The sequence below is a fragment of the Carassius carassius genome, chromosome 9, assembly GCF_963082965.1.
Source record: "Carassius carassius chromosome 9, fCarCar2.1, whole genome shotgun sequence".
NCBI lineage: Eukaryota > Metazoa > Chordata > Actinopteri > Cypriniformes > Cyprinidae > Carassius > Carassius carassius.
Window position 1 is genome coordinate 8,896,403 of NC_081763.1, and position 21,887 is coordinate 8,918,289.

General features: G+C 38.2%; 1 protein-coding gene across 1 annotated transcript; it reads left to right on the forward strand.

Moving 5' to 3' along the window:
- Positions 1–2,264: 2,264 nt before the first annotated feature.
- LOC132148862 (UBA-like domain-containing protein 2) lies at positions 2,265–15,542 on the forward strand. Its single transcript, XM_059557607.1, has 3 exons — positions 2,265–2,621; positions 8,408–8,461; positions 14,499–15,542. Exons 1-3 carry the CDS (start codon positions 2,502–2,504, stop codon positions 14,844–14,846), a joined length of 522 nt encoding a protein of 173 aa, XP_059413590.1. The 5' UTR covers positions 2,265–2,501; the 3' UTR covers positions 14,847–15,542.
- The last annotated feature ends 6,345 nt before the right edge of the window (positions 15,543–21,887 follow it).

Here is a 21,887-nt window from a genome sequence, read left to right on the forward strand (position 1 = left end):
TCAGCTGGCTGGGCTGAAACTCCTGAATTCATTTCAAAGCTCTTGCTTGACAAAAGCCCAATTCACACCTGGCTGAAGCCTTGATGCGCCTGGGACAATAATAAAACGAATCAGTCAGTCAAATGGATACACGTGCATGTATGTCTATTATATATTTATTTTAAAGTAATTTGGCAACTAGCAATTATTCTTGTCTTCATTATTTTTATTACAATGCTGGAGGTTTTGATATATAAAAATGGCTTTGTCTTTACTCACAGGAGTGCAGTGAACATTATCCTGTGAAGGAAACATTAGTATTTTCATCTGGATTTAGATTAAAGTTGCTTTTTATGTAATTGTGAAAGTTCTGTCATGCATTTATTTTTTATCTTTGTTTTGGTCTGAGATGTCACAATTTCTCAGTGTTAAAATCAGCTGCCTCCTAGTCTTAAATTTATCATCTCTTTTACTTCATTCAAACGAGTATGACGTTTCTAAAATAAAAATATTATAAATTTGTTTTTTTTATCAGGACAACTTTATATTCATCAAACTAAATTGAACAACAACAAAAATATATATATATATATATAAATATATTGCTCATTTTCAAACAGCATTTAAAGTTTATTTAGATTCTTAGATTTTTTATTAACAATTTAATAATGTACGTTTGTGTGGCCCATTTTTTCTTTCTTTTTTAAGTACTATTTTTTTTAATTGTCTTTCAGCTTGTACTTACATAATGTGTAAATTATGTATATATATATATATATATATATATATATATATATATATATATATATATATATATATATATATACATAAAAGACCTCTAACACTAGCTTGCTCTATTCTTTTTCTATTCTATCTGTTTTCTTTTTATTTATTATATTATTTAAAAGCCCTTGCTACGTGTACTGTGTTAACCTAACTGAGACTTGTTATAGCACTTATATATCATTACTCTTTTTGTTGTTTTTGATTGCTTCCACTCAGAGGTGTACTGGTAAACAAAGAGGTGGGTAAACTATCAATTCTGGGTGACCATATCGTGGTCACGGTAAGGTGGGCCACTGCCTACCGGTGTATGTGTATTCTGATGACATCGCTTATAGGCTATCATTTGATATTACTACCAAGGGTATCACTGCTTCCCTCATATAGGTCACACAATATCCTCTCTCTGTGCTCTCTGCATAATTGTCTGTCTCACCTCTGTCTTTAAATTTAAGTTAAAATGGAGAAAAAACAGCTTAGCACACCACATCCTGTCAAGTAGCTGGTCACATTATAAGGCCTAAAGATTAACCCTTTCAGACAAACCATTAAAATAAATTATTTAGTATGCATTCAATGTTTAGGTACCCAGTCTGAATGCTATAGCAAAGCAAAAACAACAAATATTAAATATATAGTTATTAAATGTATAAAATATCTTTTTGAATGTAGGATATCAACTACAGACTAACCACAACTAAAGTGTAGCTACAAGTGTGGTCATGCTTCATTTCAAATCTGAGGATGATATCTCTAAAATTATGCATTTTATAATTGTAAGACCATAGCTTGGGAGGCTTTGGAGAAGTTTTAGAAAAGGCTGATAAGATGCTTTCATATAATTTATCAATGACACAGACTGCAAAGACACAGACAGCGTCATTGCAGAAGGACATCCTTTTGGTCACGTGGTTCACGTGAGATGATTGACAGCTTTACAAACTAATGATATCGCACCGATGACGCGAATCAATAAGAGGAGAGTAATCGCTAGCGCTTCAGATCGCATAAATCAGTGCAAAATGAATAGAAATGTTATTCTGTATGGCTAAATATTTTACAAACATGTCATAAAATTATTATTTCTCTAAATGTGCGCACCATTGGAATATAGACCTGGCGGATCGTGGATACTGTATACGAACACAAATAAACCGGAGATTGAATGGCAGCTGTATGAGTGATGATTTCTATTCAAAATAACGAACGTTATGGATAAATGCGTCTGCTAAATTAATAAATGTAACATGTAAATATGTCAAGAACTTGCAGTTGAATTTTGTAATTTTGAAAGTTCAATAATAAAAAATAAAAATGTGTGTGTGCGCGCATCCAGTAAAAGATTGTAAACTGATTTGTTTTACACCTGACCAATCAAAACGCGACGCTCTCCAGTCATTCTGACCAATCAGAGAGCTCATGCCGGTTACTTGCGTCCAACCACGCGAGACGCGTTGCTTTAAATTACGACACGTGAGCCGTTTGGCAATTTGTCGACGGACCAATGGGAGGCCCGTGTGTACTCGCTGTTTTGGCTCCGTGGCCAATCAGAGCGCGCACTCGGGTTTGTTGTTGGTGATGATGATGAACTGAAAATATTTGTTGTTACTGGAAGGCGAGCCGCGAGGAGAGAGAGCGCGTGAAGGAAGGGCCAGGCAGGGACGCTCGCTTTCGACGGACGCGCAAACATTGTACGGAGATTTCCGTTCCCGGGAGTCGCAGAGGAGCGAACGGCGGCGATGTCGGTGAATATGGACGAGCTGAGACATCAAGTGATGATCAACCAGTTTGTTTTGACCGCGGGCTGCGCGGCGGATCAGGCGAAGCAGCTTCTGCAGGCGGCTCACTGGCAGTTCGAGGTAACGTAACGGCTGATCAATCACCCAGTAATTTACACCTTTATTAGTTCACCTGTGTGTCCGATCCTGGCGATCCGGGCTTGAGACAGCCGTGTGTGTTCTTTCCGTCGTATCGGATGCGTTCATTGCATCATATAAAGTCACGGCGCGTTTGTTTACATGTAAATCGCTTTTCACGTCGACCGTGTCCGGTTCATATGGGCAATGTTTTTATTCTAGCCAGCTGTTAGCCTCTCTCAGTCAGAGCAGCTTTGTGTTTGAATCCCCAGCAGCTCACCGAGAGACAAATCAACACGATGGGTTTCATTCATAGCTGCTCGGGAAGAAAACAACCTGTTTTGGAGACTTGTTCAAACCATTTGGCTTTGCACATTGAAAACGGATGAACATGTTGACATACAGTTTAAAGGCTAGATAGACATATCCATGATTTTGAGAAGTAGATATCTTTATATCCAAGCATTTGACAGATGATTTGATCTATAGCGACAGTGTATACATTTTATCAGTTCATATGTAACGTTACCTTGGGAATCGAACCCATAACCTCGGTGTTACTAACAGCATGCTCTACTGATTGAACACATGGAGAGATAAATAGAAGATATGAATAGACATAACTGTCATTGACACTTAATGAAAATACATGCACAAGAAATGAGATGTTTATCAAAGTCAAAATATTGCCACACAATCATGGCGGAAGAACAAAAGTGTTAACTAAAGAAAAGTTCTGTAGGTATTTGAGGGTTTATTAATAAGTGTAAGCCAGTTTTACGGCAGCTCACATTTGAAGTTTCCTGTGGTTGTTTTGAGTGTTTCCTAAGGAGGAAGTGTTTGCCACAAACGGACATGCCTCGGAGTCGAAGTCATCCCTCAGCACTGTTTCAACACACTCACACTCAGTTCTGTAATTTACTTTCCCTGGTGACAATTTCGCCTGATGAACCCAAGCACACTTTAATCATTCACATCGGCTCGTGTGTGTTTGTGTTGTTCTTGTTGTGGTAAGTGTTTGTTGGAAACGGTCCAGTTGTTGAGTACAGCACACACACACACACTGGTTTGACTAGTTATTGTTGGTATTGTTTATAAAGTACACGTGTGTAGTGTAGCAATTCCCTGTAGCTCAGCCCTAGTAAGTAGGGTAAAGTCTACTCTCGTTACAACAGGCTATGGACTGCAATACTGCCTATTTTTTGAAGAGAATGTGTAGTAGATTTTATTGATAAGGATTATAACATTATGACAGTAGTACGCTTTGTTGTTGTCACATGACCTTACTAATTTCATATGTCACTAAGCAAGGGGCATCCAGTTATCTTGCGAAATCTAAATTCGATTTAAGAACCTTGTTTTGTTTGGCAGACGAATCAAATGAGTCAAGAAAAAAGATGGCCACTGGGCCAGTTGAGTCGAGTGCAATGCATTGTGGGACTTCCACACGGTGTGCTTTGTTGTATACTGCTGAAAATTGGAACAACAAAAATTAAAAAGGTCATTTTTGGTGAGTTTATCCTTTTAAATCTCACATGTGTCTCTCTCTCTCTCTCTCTCTCTCTCTCTCTCTCTCTCTCTCTCTCTCTCTCTCTCTCAGAGTTGCCAATTATAAATAGATTTTTCAGATAAATGGTTATAACCCATGGCAGAAAAAAACCATGCTTCCACAATGTACTGCATGTTTAAGAAAGGGTTTTGTCTGAAATCGTGTATTCTCTGAGTAGGTTCTTTGAATGAGTTCTTATTTTGTGAAACTTAAAAAGTATGTTTTTTTTTATAGTATGAATGTGTTTAGTATGTGTAGTGTGTGTGTGGCATCATCGGGTTGTGGTAGAAATGGAAAAAAAAAAAGGATCAAACACAAACCGAAAGTATATGCCCCGACTGTGCTACTTTCAATAAACAATTGCAAGTGTGATTATTTTATTGCTTTGTCGCTTTTCAGTTCATGAAATAAAAAAAAAACTAGGCCTATTATAAAATCAGTTATGCAAAAATATCAAAGTAATTTTCAGTTTGTTTGTTTTTTTGGCCAAGTGCATCCTGATTTTTCGGTTTCGGCCCAGTATTTTTATTTCAGTGTATCCATCATGAAACAGTGGTCAATGTCAGTTGCGTCATTTCACCGCAATTCCCAAATCCTTTCCTGTGGCCTCATGGGAATTTAAAGTGTCTAGTGAATGCACACTTTAGAAAGTATTAAGTTGAGTTTTATTTATTTAATTACATTTGTATTTTTTACTAATGCCTACTTAATAGTAAGGAAGATTCAGAGCCTAAATATTTTTCTCCTGTGCGTAGTTCACATGACTTGTATATTGCACTAGTTTGTCAGGGCATACTGCTGTTGTCATAACTGTTGCCTCATATACGTCACTGTGGTTAGTGTTTGGTAACTAGTTTGTGTTTCGATTGTGAAAGAAAGGAAGTCAACCACACCTTCACTGGCAGATACGCTTGTTTACATTCCCAGCATTGACTTTCTCAATTCAGTAGTGTTTATCCTGAAGTAACCCTCAGTGTCCAGATGGTTTTCTCCGATGTAACTCCTTCTGAACTGATCTGCTGTGGCTGCTGTAGTTTGAACAGGTGGTCAAACAGGGTCTCTCTGTCTGGTTTTGGTAGTAGTGTGATTGATTGTACCAAGTGCATGTCAAGAAGAACAAGTGTCCCCTTTGGATCTCTCATACAGTGTGTAACATCGATGACAGATGAAGGAGTCCGAGAGGTTTGCTCTTAACGTTCTGATCTCATTCAGTGATAACATTAGGACGGAGAGCAGCCAAGGACAGCGAAAGCAGGTAGACATGATTAACCGGTAGAGATTTTGGACTACACGCTCACATGACACTGCTGTGCTACGTGGTCCATTTGAAAAGCAATCCGCAGCGAAACCGAACTCATTTCTCTATGAGAAACAGTGGTAATAATACTAGTATTTTTTTATTTTAAGGGGAATATGTACTTGAGTATTAATATTTCCGTCAGCTTTCTCTTTTACTCCTCTGTTTTAAATGTTTACTTCTACATTTCCTCAAAGCATATTAGTTTAATTACTACAAAATAGTTGGAACACAGACTACAAGAAAGCAGGTTTGAAAAAATGTATTTAGCACATGCACAAACAAGTACTGATCTGACGTTGAGTATCACAAAAACATACTCTGCGAGTGCACGCATGCACTGTGTGATTTTAGTCTATTAAAATGCATTTAGAAAGCCCATACGATTTAAGATAAGAGGCAAAAGGCCTCTGTCTTTTTATTTATATCATTTTAATATAGTTAATGTATACTGCTGCATATAATCTTTATCAATATCAAACATAAAATGACTGTTAAAAAGCATGATTTACAGTTCAGATGCAGGTTTTCACAAAAACTAAATGTTTATAAAGCCTTTAAACTATTTTTAACAGTAAGGATGTCAAAAGTATCAATTATTATTTTAATTTAACCTATTGTTAATACGGTGAGTAACACGTGTAGTTAAGACTATATTGGATCCTGGCAGCTCTTAAAGTGACAGCAGTCTAATTTTCCCGCAGTCTGTCTTTCATGTTAATCAAACAACAAAAGATAGAAAAATCTCTCACTTCTGTTGACTAAATCACTTTTAGCTTTAGGAAGCTAGACATTTGACTGGTCAAGTCTGTTTTTAACACAAAGCACTTATTCTGTAAATCTGGTTGCATTTCCATGGCCTTCAGCGAGCATCTCCCAGTCGTTGCATCTCTTGCAGTGATTGGCGGACACAAGTTCCCTGCTGTAAAACAAAAGGGACAGAAACATGAATGAAACAGTGAAGCTGGTGCCGAGCGGTTACCTCGTTACAACGGTAAACATCTGTTGTTATACTCTCAGTGTTACCCAACGTGCAAACCTACTGCAAGTCAGACCCAAACACTACAGTGTGTACCGAGACCTAAAGGGTGCAATCAAAGTGTGGTTCAGACGAAGCATGAAAGCGGCACCAGTGATGTTTTCGAGCGTTTGTTGCTATTCTCAGAGCTATATCCACATGACAGCGCTCCATGGAGCAAATTGAGTTTGATTGGCTCTACCAGCTTCTCTGTAGATTCTCCGTTCGTCTCTTTCGGCACATAACTGACCTGGTTTATTGCGAGCGTGCAGTGAGTTGTTGAGATTGCTCTCTGTGGGCATGTTCTGCACCTGCTTATTCCCACTGGAGCGGCAGAAATCATTCGCAGAGAAGCTGGATACGACACTGTATGTGTCAAAACCTAGCGGGCAGCCTGCTAGAATCGGACAATAATCACAGTTGTCCATCGTTTCCCTTGAAATTGTAAGCTTAATTGTTCAGAATGCAACTGAATGCTGTATTGTTCATGTAGCCTTACACGCTACTCTTAAATGGGTCCTTTATATCAATCTATTTCTTTCACCCCAAATCTAAGCATTTGTTTGAAAGTAGTAGTTAATGCATGGGCCTTTTTCAAATGCATTAAAGTGGAAGTCATTGTAATGTAAACTTCAGTGTTAGTGAATGGTAACTACTGCAAAAGTGTGTGTGTGTGTGTATAGCCATCATTGCCTCGGCTCGTACTCATGCAGAAGTGTTAACTAGCTTTCTGTAGTTCCTGTGTAATATAATGCAAATATAGTTATACAAAAAACTTTAAGTTCAACATTAATAACTGAAAACATGTCGTCATAGTCTAAAAAGGCTCTATTTGTTTGCATGCTGTTTAAAATGATTTGAATACACCTCTTCTATGAACAGATTTTGGGTTTTTTTTTAAATAGAAATAAAAAAAAAATTGTATAATGTTATAATTACAATTGCCCTGATATCATAATAAAGGAAGAAGCTTCAAAATTATATCTGGGGGAAAAAAAGCTTGGAAAGAAAACCACCCGTACTTTGGCATAAACTTTTATCATCGAACACTTGTTCAATTTATTTTTAAAGAAAAATATATAAATACAAATTGGATCTTCCAAATCAAATGGGGTGCAAGCAGACTCAAACTTGCAGAAAGAAAAACAAAATATCATAAGATTAGAATTTATGTCTAAATTATCAAGGTCTGTAAGTGCTGTAATATGAGATGATAATAGAATATCAGTTTATTAAATCAAAGTTAGTTCGGCTAAAATGTCATATGGTGCGACTCCCAAACCCCCCCCCCAAAAAAAATGTGATGATATCTATAAATTAAGTCATTATTAGTTTAAAATTTTTATCTTGAGAGATATTTTACTTAATGGAAATAATGTATACACTCACATGTAATCAAGGTACAAGGGAATTATTTAATTGATTAAATGACAAAATAAAGCAATGCTTTCAGTATACTGCTATGTGGTTGCACATAGGTGTTTTGGGTGGTTGCCAAAAACCGTCCTGTACCCCTCCTTCACTGTGTAAAGTCTGTGGGTATCTCTGCTCCATTTATCATCCACAAGACTCGGATCTCCTTTAAAAGCTGCATGATTTCAGGCTTCACTGATGTCTGTAGCACAAAAGCAGACGCAGTAGAAATCATGATCCTGGTCTTAGAAGGGATGACTGCTCTTGTCTAATCTGTTTGTTGGTGTACCTCACATATTTCTGTATCTCTGAGCCCTCATGGTGTAGAAGTTCCTAGAGTGAGTGTCTGTTAAAAAGCCCACATGTAGATCACTGAGGGCTTGGAGCGAGTGACCCGTGTATGTCACAGTCAGGGGGCAGAGAGAAACGTTTCCAAACCACAGTTGTTCTGCTCATTCATGATGTAACACCAATCCCTTCATCTCTTTCTCTCTCTCTCTCTCTTTCCGCAGACGGCTCTGAGCTCTTTTTTCCAAGAGGCTAACATCCCCAGTCATCACCAGATGGTAAGTGCATTTAATATGGCGAAAGAGCATCCCGTCATTGTGATCAGATATGTGCTCAGCGTTCTGGATCTGGACCTCCTGAAGGCCACAGATCTAAATAAAGAGCCTGAAATACACTTCTCATGCTAGTCCGAATTGTTTTTCATGGCCAGTTTCCACCGTCAGTCGACTCTCAGATGAAATTTGACGTCATGTCCAGGGCAAATTTTGGATGAGTTGTGTGTGCAACACAGTTTCAGTAAATGGTCTTAGTCAGCTAGGGAGGAAGTTTTATATTGTGACGGTTAGAATGTGTCTTTACAGAATCTTTTTGTTTTTCTTTTAAAGAACAAAAACCATTTTCTATGATGGTTCAGTTTTAAATTCTACTTCTAGGCAGAATTTGAAGGAATCAAAAGCAGTTGCAGTAGGGAGAAAATTACAGAGAAGCAATTTTAGCCAAATTCTAAGCATTATATATGTTCTTTCAGGAAAAGGCAATTCTAGAATGCATCACAACCAATGCTGCTGTCTTTGTCAGCTAAAAACATTTGTTCATTGAAATAAAATTTAAAGACTTAAACCAAAATCAAAAAAGATGCCGTGGCAATGAACTGAAATGATTAATTGAAATAAAACTAAAACTCAAATTATAAATAAGTGAAACATATTTTTTTTAATTAGTTTTGAATAAATAAAATCCAAAAACGTAAAAATGCCAAACAACAAAATTACAAAAAAAGATTTACATTTAAGTAAATTCAATTAAAACTGAAAATATACAAATAAAAGCAACTTTCAAATATTAATAAAAACTAATAGTATATAAATAATACTAAAGATAACCCTGGTTGCGACAAGCTTTTTACTAAAAACAAGGCCAACTAAGAAAATTGATTATCATTTTCAGTGTTTTTTTTTTTTTTGTCTTTTTATTACAATATCATGGTATTAGCTTTAGCAGCATGCTAACATAAAAAGCCCAACTGAGTCTCATGTACTTCATGCAGTAGCACTACTCGTGCCTGTAGAGTGTTTTAAATCTGTCACTTATGAGGCTCCACTTCTTTCTGGTGTTTAAAAACAGCTAGAAGGAGCACAAAGAGAGGCTTTTAACTATTTTTAACTTGCCATGCTGTCTTTATGAACACTTATGATGCCAGGCGCTGAAAACAAAGGGCTAGATGTGACACAGTGGCCTGAGAATTTCGATGACTTCAGCATCGGTGCTTCAGAGAGGCTGAAATCAAAAACGTCGAAGCTTTAACATGCTGACAGTTTCATCCCCTTTTAAGCAGTCTAAAAAAATCTTTCTGAGAAGACGAGACGAGTCTATGGACTAGACAACCGCATTAAAGAAGCAGAGCCGTTAAATGAGTATCAAAGCGTCTTCTACAGTCAGAAACGTGTCTCCCACTCATTCTTTCTCCCTGGATATGTAGTCTTATCGGTCAGCAATCGGAGCAGATCTAACTCAATCGTGTGGTCTGGGGCTTGATGAAGTGATTTTTGGGCCTGTACACACACACACACACAGCTGTTTTTGAACCTCTTTGGACGGCTGAAACACGAGCCGTTTCCTCTTAGAGAAAAAACAGATGAGCAACCGCTGTTCTTCAGTCTGCTGAGGGTTACACAATCAGTTTTTCTTCTCACAAAACCAGTCCCTGTGGACAAGCCGTGATATGATTCTAGCAGTCATGCTGCGTTTTAAAAGCTTAACGTCAGCCTCCACCCACGACATGTTCGTGCCTGGATCTGTGTGTGTGTGTGTGTGTGTGTGTGTCTTTTCTCTCCTGCTGGCTGTATGTGAGGGGAGTGTTTGAGAAAGGCAGAGGCAGGAAGTCTATCGGTGTTTGTTTTTATTTTGCGAGCAGCCATTACATCATGCAGCTGGGCCCCATATATGGACAAAGGGGCGGAGCAAATCCAAGAGAAGAATCTGATTGCATCAAGCGTGTGTGTGTATGTGTGTGTGTGTGAGTCTGTATGTACAGATGCAGTCAACACAATGAAGACATTTATAAACGCACGGCACCCGTTTCCTGAGGGCCGCTGATGTACATGCTCATAAGTCACTTCCATTTTGTTCTCCAGACTAAATAAATAATATACATTTGTTTTTATTTATTTTTTATTTTTTATTTATTTATTTTTTTACTTCAGGAGGTGAAAATTTTACATTTTAAGCCTATAAAATACTGCAAATGGTTTTCTTGAATTACAAGATATTTGTTTCTGGGTAAGTTAGGTTGGTAGTTATTTGATGGATGCTATTGATAATGAAGTGTTAATCATTAAGAAGACTATTCAAAAGAACCGTTCTTGATATAAAATGTAGTTAAGTTGTGTTTTATAGTATTTCTGTTTAACAATTCTGCTAAATGACTATTTTCAATGTTTTAATAGTGCTAAATTAATATGCAATACAGAATTATGTAGTTTGAATAATGTTAATGAAAAAGGGGTTTTAATAAGGCATTTACATAGTGTCTGATTCTTGTTTAATTTAGTTTTTTTTTTTTTTTGTCTTTATTACCCAAGTGACACATTCATCTTGGCGGTAATAGTGTTGGCCCACCATTTTTGTCCAGTTTGGAGGTCTGTAATCTGATCAGCTGTGGCAGTTGGGCCCAGAGTCACGAGTCTGGACCGGTCTTCCTGTCGAACCTGCTGAACTGGGCCAGCTCAAATCTCATTTTTACTGTACTGTGACACTTTAAACTCCTAGTTATTTTCCATCGTGGTTATTGACGGCATTTGTGACATTAGCACTTAACTTGTTAAAGGTCCTATGACATGAAAATTTCACTTTCTGAGGTTTTTTAACATTAATATGACTTCCCCTAGCATGTATGTGGTCCCCAAGTTTCTAAAAAATTTAATCTGTGTAAATCGAGATTTTACAATCTTTCTCTGCCTTTGAGAAAATGGAAGCTCAAACGGGCTGATCTGGAATCTCCTCTTTGTGACATAAAACAGACTTTTATGATATGGATTCAAAATATGTTATGCTGCACAACGGAGCTCTTACTGTATTCATGTGGTGTATTCATGTGTTTGCTGTTAGTTGTGGTGAAAGCATTTTGTGAGAGAAAACGTGTTGCAATAATGACGAGATCACTGGATTCACGCGATAAACAGACTCTGTCTACTCAATACTCATCACTGCAGCCTTTCATGTGATGGGACAAGATCGAAAAAATAATTATATAATCAACAAATCCACGATTCGTTAATCTCGACAGCTGTAGTATATATGTGTGTGTATATATATATATATATATATTATTATATTTGAGAGGGGTCCACATGTAATACGCATTTCAAATGCAAAGATGTCAGCCAATCACAACAGTTGTCGTTTACTCGGAGTCTCACAGCAGACACGCCCCTTCAAACAGAGCATTCAAGCCAGAGGGGTATTATCAGGATATAAAAATGCTTTTTATTTCTAAATTTTAAATGTAAAAATCATACTAACAATATAAGTACACCTAAGGAAACATTAAAAAGCATTTAAAGAAAAGGAAATAATCCATGTCATGGGACCTTTAAGAGGCAGTGTAGAGAAAATAAATCTCTGATAGCCAAGGCACTCCATAATTAAAATGTCTTTATTGCAAAAATGACATGTCCTAAACGGACAACTTTAAAATGCCCACGCGTAGCGGCATGGGGCCTTCTTCAGATTTTGGAGAACATCCGCTGAACGCAAACTGCGTATGCTCTTTTGTGTCCGATGCGCTGCACTGTTTTAGTTCGAATCAAAGCATGAATATACGTAGAAATCGTATCCTTTTCAAAGCTAACACAGAGTGTACGCTGTTTGCGTTCAGCGGATGTTCTCCAAAATGCTGATGAGGAGAGACACAGAGGAGACAAATTGAATAAAGTAGTTATTTTTGTTATTCGCGTACAAAAAGTATTTGCATCGCTTCATAACCTTACGGTTGAACCACCGATGACAGATGGACATTTTGATGATGCTTTTCATAAATCCTGTAGCTCAATTGGTAGAGATTTGCGTTATCAAGCGCAAGGTTGTGGGTTCGATTCCCCGGGAACACATGATAGGTAAAAATTGATAGCCTGAATGCACTGTAAGTCACTTTGGATAAAAGCGTCTGCTAAATGCATAAATTTAAGGAAACAAAAATTTTTTTTTTTTTACTTTTAACAAGTAATGAGGTGTACAGTGTGATTTCTGAAAAGAGTGTGTTTTATGTAGGGATGGGTACCGAAACCCAGTATTAAAATGGCCCCGGGGCTAAATTATGAAAGACCGTAGTATCAGTAAGATCTGACGCTAACGGTTCTGCTTTCGGTACTGGAGGGAAAAAAATTAATGTACTATGTATTTTTGCTTAATGTTATCGTGCACATTTTATCTCGCCAAACTTCAAATGTAGGCGCGGTATGCGGGCTCATAATGGAAGAGACGTGGTCGCGACGCACACGCGGTGCGACAAGCTCGTTTTTTCCAGGTGCGTCCGCACCGCATCGAGTTAAAAACATCTAAACTTTTCAGAATGCCGCAGCAAACCGTAGGTCATGTTACTTCCTCACCTTTTCCATAACAACGTTGAAAGCTCAGCCAAGATGAAGGAACAGCATAGCTGTATGTGGATTTTTAATTTAATTTAGTTGCAGAGCTACTGCAAGCAGTTTTTAGTGCTGCAAATCCATTTATCCATTGCTGAATTTTCCGCGTCTTCATGGAGAGAGCACGTCATGGTTGCTTAGCAACGGCAGACTCCTCAGGAGCACAAGTCCCCGAAGGCTTTGGGAAAAAAAATCAGAAAGTGGCGTGCCTAGCGTTTTCCACGCGTTTTTTTAGATGCGATATGTGAACGGCCCCTTACAGAAAACTCACGCTTAATACAAAGTGTGGCGATGGCGGAGACAGTAAAGTGTGGTTATACTTCACTAGAGTTGATGCAGACAACGCTGGTCGTCATAAGTGAAACAACATTTTTGCATGTAAGGGCGGAAACACAAGGAATCTGTCAAAGCATCTTTCAAAAGTGCATTATGTGCAGACAGAGAAATGCAAAGTTTTCGACTGCCTAACACAACACAAAGTACCGATAAGAATACCGTTAAAGTACCGGACCGTTAAGCAGTATCTGTAAGAGTAGTAATACCGTTAACCTTAACGATACCCATCCCTAGTTTTATGGCAGTATTTATATAAACACTGAGGAGGGTGTAGTTGTGACCTTTTGAGTGTTTATATCCTCATTGGGTCTGGATGACCTGCTTGATGTGTGTTTGTCTGTTTGACCGGCTTCAGAGCTGCTCTAACCAAATCAAACTCAATAAACTCTTCTGCTGATACAAAACCCTTTAGTCACCTGATCTCAGCCTGTGTGTGTGTGTGTGTGTGTGTGTGTGGTGGTATCGCCAGAGCAGCTGAAACTGCTGTCAATTACGTGGCCTGCTTTCCTTCATAACACACGGATGGCAAAGAGAGGCTGAGAGCTCCAGTGTAAACCAAACTCTCACTTTATGGGAATCATGGGACTGATGCTCAGCACATCGGTGTTCAGAAACCCTCTTGTCTTGTCATACAGCAGGCACATGCTTCCATTTAAGAGTCCCATAAAGCCTCACCTGTACCTAACATATGTATCTGTGTGGGATATAATTATAAACCTCACATGGGACATAACGCTTTGAGCCAACTATTATATGAATGTTGTTCTCATAGCTTCCAGACTACTTGTGAAAAATGTCATTTTTATAATGGAAAGGTTATCCGATCATAAAAGGCGTTAAAGCTATAGTAGGACGCCTGATTTTGGTGCAGGTCATCTTGTAGTGTAGTTCATACATACGATCACCTCGGATACTTTTTCAATGATGAGCTTGTTAATTTCTCTAATTCATTTGGATCTTTAAGTTAAAATTGATAATGATTCTACTTTCCTGATATAACAAAGGAAAGCCTCGTTAAAAAAACGATTTGCTTGGTACGTTTAATAATTTACACTCCTGTATGCCATTGACCATCATAGTATTGAATAAACTGAGCTGTGTTTCTGTTTGTGTTTAGATGTGCACTCCACGCAACACTCCTGCCACGCCGCCCAACTTCCCAGACACCATCACGATGTTCTCCAAGCTGCGGACGTCTGAATGTAGCGGGGCCGGCGCTTCAGCCCAGATGTCTATGCCATGTTCTCCTCCTCCACACTCCTCCGCACAGGGATTCGGCTCTTTCTGGGCCTCCTCGCCCCCCAACCACCAGCCCGTCTGGCTGCCGCCGTCCTCCCCCACAGGCCACCACATGCTCCATCATCACCACCATCACATGCACCAGCCGCCCACGTGGCCACCCGTCTCCCAGCCCACCAGCGGCCAGCAGACGCCCGTCATGTCAGCCCTGCATGGCCAGAGATGAGACTCTGCGGCAGGGGGAGACACGGGGTATACGGGGCGAGGATACACAGTTTAACGGGGTGGGAATATACTCACTGAGACTTTGGATGGCCAAGGGGGAAAGACGTGGTACCCTTTCTTTCAGTTTTCTAATGATGAACAATCGCTCTTCTTTCGGAGATCTCATTTTGTTCTTTTACCTGTTGTCGATTTACTTTCCGTCCAAATCTGGGAAGAACCACTGAGGAAAAAAAATGTATAAATTATGGAAGTTATTAAGAAGTGTAAGAGTCCCAAAGAAGCCTCTTTTTTTCACCATCCAGCAGCGAAAGAAAGAAAGCCACGGAGTCGTCAGCAGTGGACGATCAGGATGAATTTGTGCGTGTGAATGTTCGGTCATTCGTTCGTCGTATTTGGACTCTCCTCCTTCTGTAGCGCTGTGTTGGCACTCGCAATAAAATGCCTGACATTCAGTAAAACTGAATCACATATCACGGTGGTCGTGCTGTTCTGCCTCCCAGGAAGCATCAAGAGGACGTTTCTGTATAACTAGTGTCTACGAGTTCTTAACAGAGGCTGTTATGTGGTGATTAATCACCTTATATTTGTACGAAATGCACATTTTCAAGTGCACATGGCCTCCGATATAACTGAGATACTGAATTGAATTTAGTCTGAATCGACAAGAACTGTTAGTCCGAATGTAAATGGGGAGGGGGGGAACCAATTGCAATAATCCTGGTCAGAAAGTTTATTCATGTTTGATAAATTCCGAACTGTTAGCATGTATAGAGTGAAATCAGGAAAGCTTGTTGTGTTTCAGCTATAATCTTCATGGAGGAATACAGTCAATCCCAAGAGCTAAAAATGCTAGCAGACTCTTTGTAAGGCTGCGAGCTGTCTGATGTTTGGAGGTCCAGCACAGCTGGTGTAGTAAAGCTCAGCTCCACCTACCTCAGCTCCAGCCGTGGCCTGATCCTACCTCCGGCTCTCTGTGTGAGCTGCTGCGACCGAGGGCTCAGATACCTCATGCTCTCTGCCGAACGCGCCGTGTGAAGACTGATCTAGTATCACTTATTGTCATTTGTGTTATACTGATTGTAATGTCATTGAGTGGGAAGGTTGACCCTTAGATCAGCACATTGATTGGCAGTGGTTTTCTGAGATGACATGTTTCTTTTTCTCATGATGCCACCTTCCCTTCAATTGTTCATCTTACACAATCACTTTTGCCTTCTTGCAGTTTTAATTTGTGGTTTAGTGTGGACCTCGGTCAGGCTGGACCCCATATTTAATGTGAAGCGACTGAAAACAAGGTTGTTCAGTGTTGTTCTGTTGCCAAAATTTAGCCAAAAAATTTGATTACTAAAGCAATATTGCAGAAATGTACTTTTTTTTTCAGTATTTAAATCAATGTAAGCATGGATTAATGAACGATGCACAGCAAAATTTGTTTATCATTGATTATTCGCAAAGAAGGAAAAGAAAACACACTTGCATAATATTAATTCCGTGTCCTGTTGATTTAAAAATTGATTCATGGATTATGTAGGAATTTGCTCATAAAAGCAATCTTTCGTAAATCAACATTTTTAATTCTGTATGACAATTTAAGCAAAAATAGATTTATTAATGGTGTACATTGCTTGTTTCATAAATGAGGCAAATTGTTCTTAATCATTGTTAGATCAGTTATTTTGTAATTTGTCGCATTGGATTGATTAGTTACAAAACAAAATTCTAATTGCAAACGGTTTAAATTCATTTGATATAATTTAAGTTTATAAGTACTGTTGAACTTAAGATGTAAAGAAGAAAATTACTATTACTAACAAAAAATTTAATGCAAACTTAAATGAATTCTGCTTGCATTTACTTTTATTGGCATGATTTAACCATGACATGATTTATATACTATTTGTCCTTTCTCCGATGAATAGTTGTTCAATTTAAGCGTACACAAAATGAATTAGCGAATGTTCATAAAATCATTCTTTGATGAATTTTCATTAAACTTTAACTCAAGCAGGACAAATTAGTTTTTTGTGTGCAGAATTTGTAAATGCATTGTTAAATTGTCCTGCCGAACTTAAACGAATAAAAAAACTAATTTGGTTTTACAAACTATTTACCCAATTTCGTTCTGCCAGCGTGCAAGTTTATTTAATCGTGACCGGATTTACAAACTCTTTGTACGTTCTCAGAGAAATCATTGCACTCAGTTTTAGCGCAAACCGAATGAATTTGCGAGTGTTCATAAAACCATGTTTTCAGATATCTCCATGACAATTTGCATCCATTTGTTCTGCTCGTTGTTTGCGAAATGAAGTTTATTGAACAACCTCACAGCTTCCTTCAGCCAGACCAACCTAAATATGGAGTGTAATTCTAACTTGGGTCCATTTTAAAGCATTAGCCATTTTTATTTAATCAGATGGCTACATGATAGATCAGCTTCAGTGTTTTGGCCCAGAAAATGCATGTGAAATGTTTAAAGTACTCTTGGTTTTGGAAAGCGCCACTAGAATGATATGGCAGATAGTAGTTTGGTCTTCCGCCACAGATGCTGGCTGTTGTTTGATGTGTAGAAAGAAACCTAGCATCTTGGTCTTTTGAAGGCTGAAAGTAAGTGTTTAGTAGCCATCTGGGCAGTAGGTCATTCCTGTTAAAGCGATGCAAGAGACGCGAGTCTGAAGTTAAACAGCGGTGGCTCTGATGTCAGTGTGGAGTTTGCCTGACCAGTGGCTTGAGGTTTGAAGCGTCTCCATTTTTATTCAGCTGTTGCTCGGCTGGATTCCCACAGCAATAGGGCCAATACTCTCAAATGTCAATCTCTGGAGCACTGAAAGGCACAGGCAGTGAATGTTTGAACAGTTGGGCTGCTGTAGATCTCAGACCGGTGTGATTCAGTTCTTTGGGGACGTGTTTGTTTGGACTGCGGCTGTGATGACCAACATACGCCGTGAGTCATTGAGAGCCAGGAAGACTGACCAATTCCTTCATCGAGAAAACAATTCACTAGCGATCAACCTTTTGTATCGACTTCCCTCCTGTACTGTCTGTTCTTTTCCCTTGTTGAGATTTGTATTTATATGTCTGACAAAAAAAGCTACGATCTGAAACCATTTTGGAGGTCATTTGTGTTTTTATTAAAGGTAATGATTTAATGACTAGTGTGATTTGTTGTTTGTCTTGAAAGTGTAACCAATAAGTGTGGATTTCTTGCATGCATGATTGTTTCGTAACCATCTCGGTATGTTAACACACTCAAGCTGTTACATGACTGAAACTAGGACATCATTAGAGAAATTCACAGGCTAGCAAGTATTGATGTATGCAATAAAGTCAGCCAAGCTGTTACAAACACTTATGACTTTCTTCTGTGGAACACAAAAGGAGACGTTTTGATGAATGATCACACTTCTCTTTTCCAAACACTGAAAGTGAATGCGTCTGGGGCTCTGAAAAGGGAAATTAAATTAGTAATCTTGCAGAATTTTATTTTTTTTTTTTATATGAAGAATGGATTCATGAACAATTTGCCTCGTTTATGAAACGAGCAGAACACTTTCCAAACAATCATTCATATAGCCATTATTTTATAATTTGTCGCATTGAATTGAATTGGTGTAAATCTGCGCATATTCGAATGGTTTACATTATTCTTGGTTCATTTTCATATGTGTAACTTCAAACACGAGCAGAACAATTTTTTGTACATGGTTTGTAAATCTATTCTCTGTAAAATTGTCATTGAGTATAAACACAAAGAACAAATTTGGTTTGGAACAACTAATCTAAATTCATTCTGCTTTTTTGTGTTTAATGGTACAATTTAACCAAGAATGGATGTGCAAAATATTTAAATTTTTCTGATCTTAGCCTTCATGTTTCCTTCAGCTGTGGTTTTATAACTTTTATGATGGCTTTATTTCATTTCTGCATGAACCTTTCAATTTTAGCATTTACATTTACATACATTAGTCTTTTACAAAATTGTAACTTAGAGCATGGTGTATATAATTTTATCATTATTTGATTTGTACCATAAATTACTTTTATATCCGAATAATACGATTTCTCATTAATTAAAAAATATTCTTTACAAATATCTTTTCAATACTTTGTCAACCATATTTGAATTTTTTTTCTTTTGTTTTTCTGATGAAACCCTGTGTCATGTGTCACAGTCGTTTGGAAATGAGGTCTACGATGCGCTAAAGTGTTTGGTCTACACAAATCGTACACGGTGTACTTTTATATCTTTGACCTCGGCTTGCTCTAATAACAAAGTCCAAACAGGAAATCGTGTGAAAATGAAGCTAATTTCACAAGGTCATGAGATAAGTCATTAATCACGCCAAACAAAACTTAAAATGTGCATTTAAATCACTTTATCGCAAGACCTCAATTATGCCTACGATGAGTGTTTACTATAAACTGACAGTCAAATTCAGATCAACATTGCGAGAGTTAAAACATGAAAGTGAATTATTAAACATTGGATGACAAACAATATTTTACATATTTAATATGATGCTTATGCAAAACACATTTATTAAATCATGTATAGATATTCTTGATGTTACAATGGAACTTGTCACGCACTTTTATATAACTATATATCTGAAATAAAGAGCCACTTAAGTGTCCTTAAAGAGAGAAACATTCATGAATGCTTTTCAACACACTTAAGTCACAATGAAGTTGACTTCTCAGTGTTAAGAGTTTGTTCAAAGCACTAACCCCAAAAAAACAAGAAAGAGTTTAACAACCTTAGCAAACACCACTGATCATTTCACACATGCTAACTCAGGAGCCGCCCAGAAAAACAGCACCGTCTTTGTTCACCACTGACTTCTCTACTAGCTCAGGCATGGATAACATATATACACAGGTCATAACCTGGTGAGCTTTGGACATAGCCGGGGTATTTAAAGTTCAAAGATCAAGAACAGCACCTCAGTATTAGCAGCTCTTGAACACCGTTAACCTTGTAACTAAAATAGCTTGCAATGGAAACAGCCAGTGTTTATTTACAGCCACCTTTAACAGCTTTATTCTCAACTACTGTGAGTGTTTAAGGTCAGCTCCTCATAATCCACCTGAGTCTTGGCGCTCTGTGATCGTGTTGGACTTCCATGGCCAGCATCCTCTCCACTGGACCTCTTGGACTGTTAGTGGCTGACCTTGTCTTTGCTCTTCCAGTTGCCTGCAAAAGCATCGACAATTCACATGGCAGATGTTCACAGCAATATATTCACTACATGGCACAAGCTGATTGGCCTCTGCTGATTCTGCAGCTAATGAGATTGCTTGCTTAACATTTCAATAGTCTGGTTCAGAGCTCGCTGTGAGTTCCTCCGAAACCCTCCACCTCCCCCAGCACCACCTGTCTAAGATCATGCGGCGGCGGCGTATCTTACATGCTAACAGCAGCATGTCCGTGAATCTGCTGGCAGGAGCAAGTCCATCAAGGCCAAATCAAGTCATGTGGTCTGACCAACATGCCAAAATAACCTCAAAAAGCAAACAATATCAAAGAGATTCCTCAATGTGTGTGTCAAGGTCAATAATGTCTTCAAATATCGGATAATTCGACCATTTTATCACATGACAAGTTTATAAAATGTCATATGGTCTAATTTCCCAAAACTGTTATTCACTAAATAAATTCAAATGTTTTTTCAGCAAAAATAAATAAATCAATGGGTAGCGGATTGCTCATCACATGAAGCACTGACAAAAATATAATTGTTTCTGAAATAATGGTATTATTGGCCACAGGATAGGTCTGTCTTAAAGGGTTTCTACATCATTGTACATCAGTATTTTCTTCAAGAACTTGACTGTTGTGCTTTGTTTGGAAACAACTTCTGAGTTTAAACACTGGACTCATTTTCTCATAAATCATCTCTTTACTGCATGACATCAACAAGCTGCCAAACGTTTGCACGGTCAAGCATTACATAACTCTTCTGCCAGGTACCTTTCATTTGACTTTCAACTGATTCAGTGATAAAACAAGCTGTGAGACCAATTTTCTTCCAGGTCTGTTGTCACTTCCAGATGGTTTCTCATTGCGGCTATTATATAACACACAAATGTTTGGTTCTTTCCAGCAAGCAACATTAAACCTGGCCCCCTTCCTTCACCCCATCAGCTTTATTTTCTTTAGTCCTGAACTCTAAATCAGTTTCAGTAATCTTCTGTCTGTTACAGACCTAGTCCTCCGTTGCGAGATGAGCAGAAAGTGGGTCAAGCGTGTGGATGGGTATCATGTAAAGATGTGTTGTGTAACGAGTCGTGAGGGGAAGCCTGATCAGGGCGCCTGTATAGACTTGACTCTGGACATTGTCTTGAACACAATGAACAGCAATTCTACCATTTCTACCATCAATGAACAGCTTCCAGCTCAAGAATCAGTCATTCATGTGCTCAACTGTTCTCATATCAATGCCGTTCTAGAAGTTCTTGAGGAAATGCAATAACATTTGCAACAAAAAAATAAAAAAAAATCTCATATTTCGCGTTACTTAATCCCATTAAAAACTATTTTCTAGCTTATGAATGAATTTCAGCTTTGGGAGGAATTTAAGGAAGCTTTGCAAGTAATAATGCATGACACATGCACAAAGCTTACTGAGTAATATCTAGTAGGATCAAAAACAATGTATATATAGTAACTGATTATACTGTGGTCAGTGTGTGCTATATTTCCTGAGTTATTTGTTTTTATAAGCATAGTTAAACAAAACCCATATTTTTATGATAAGCTGTAGCTGTGTTTTCTTCCCATTATATAACAGACTCCTCATATTTTAATGGTTTTATCGAACTTGTAGGATCATTAAAAGCAAGTTATGTGGAAATATTCCCTCTGGCTATTGCTGTATGTGGAGGCTTGATCCTGCTCAGATTGTGACCTTCTCGAGGGAAATCTGGTCTCTGAGAGCCTCACTGTTCTGCTGCCTGAAGAAACACAGCTCACGGTTCATACTCACAGTTCACAGTGACATTTTCAAAGGATTCTGGGCCAGACCTGTGCGGGTGGTCCAGACTG

Excerpts from the sequence above, each read along its gene's own strand:
- LOC132148862 (XM_059557607.1), top strand. The coding sequence starts at position 2,502 with ATGTCGGTGAATATGGACGAGCTGAGACATCAAGTGATGATCAACCAG. Across the intron at positions 2,622-8,407 it reads CGGCTCACTGGCAGTTCGAG|ACGGCTCTGAGCTCTTTTTT; the intron begins GTAACGTAACGG and ends CTCTTTCCGCAG. Across the intron at positions 8,462-14,498 it reads TCCCCAGTCATCACCAGATG|ATGTGCACTCCACGCAACAC; the intron begins GTAAGTGCATTT and ends GTTTGTGTTTAG.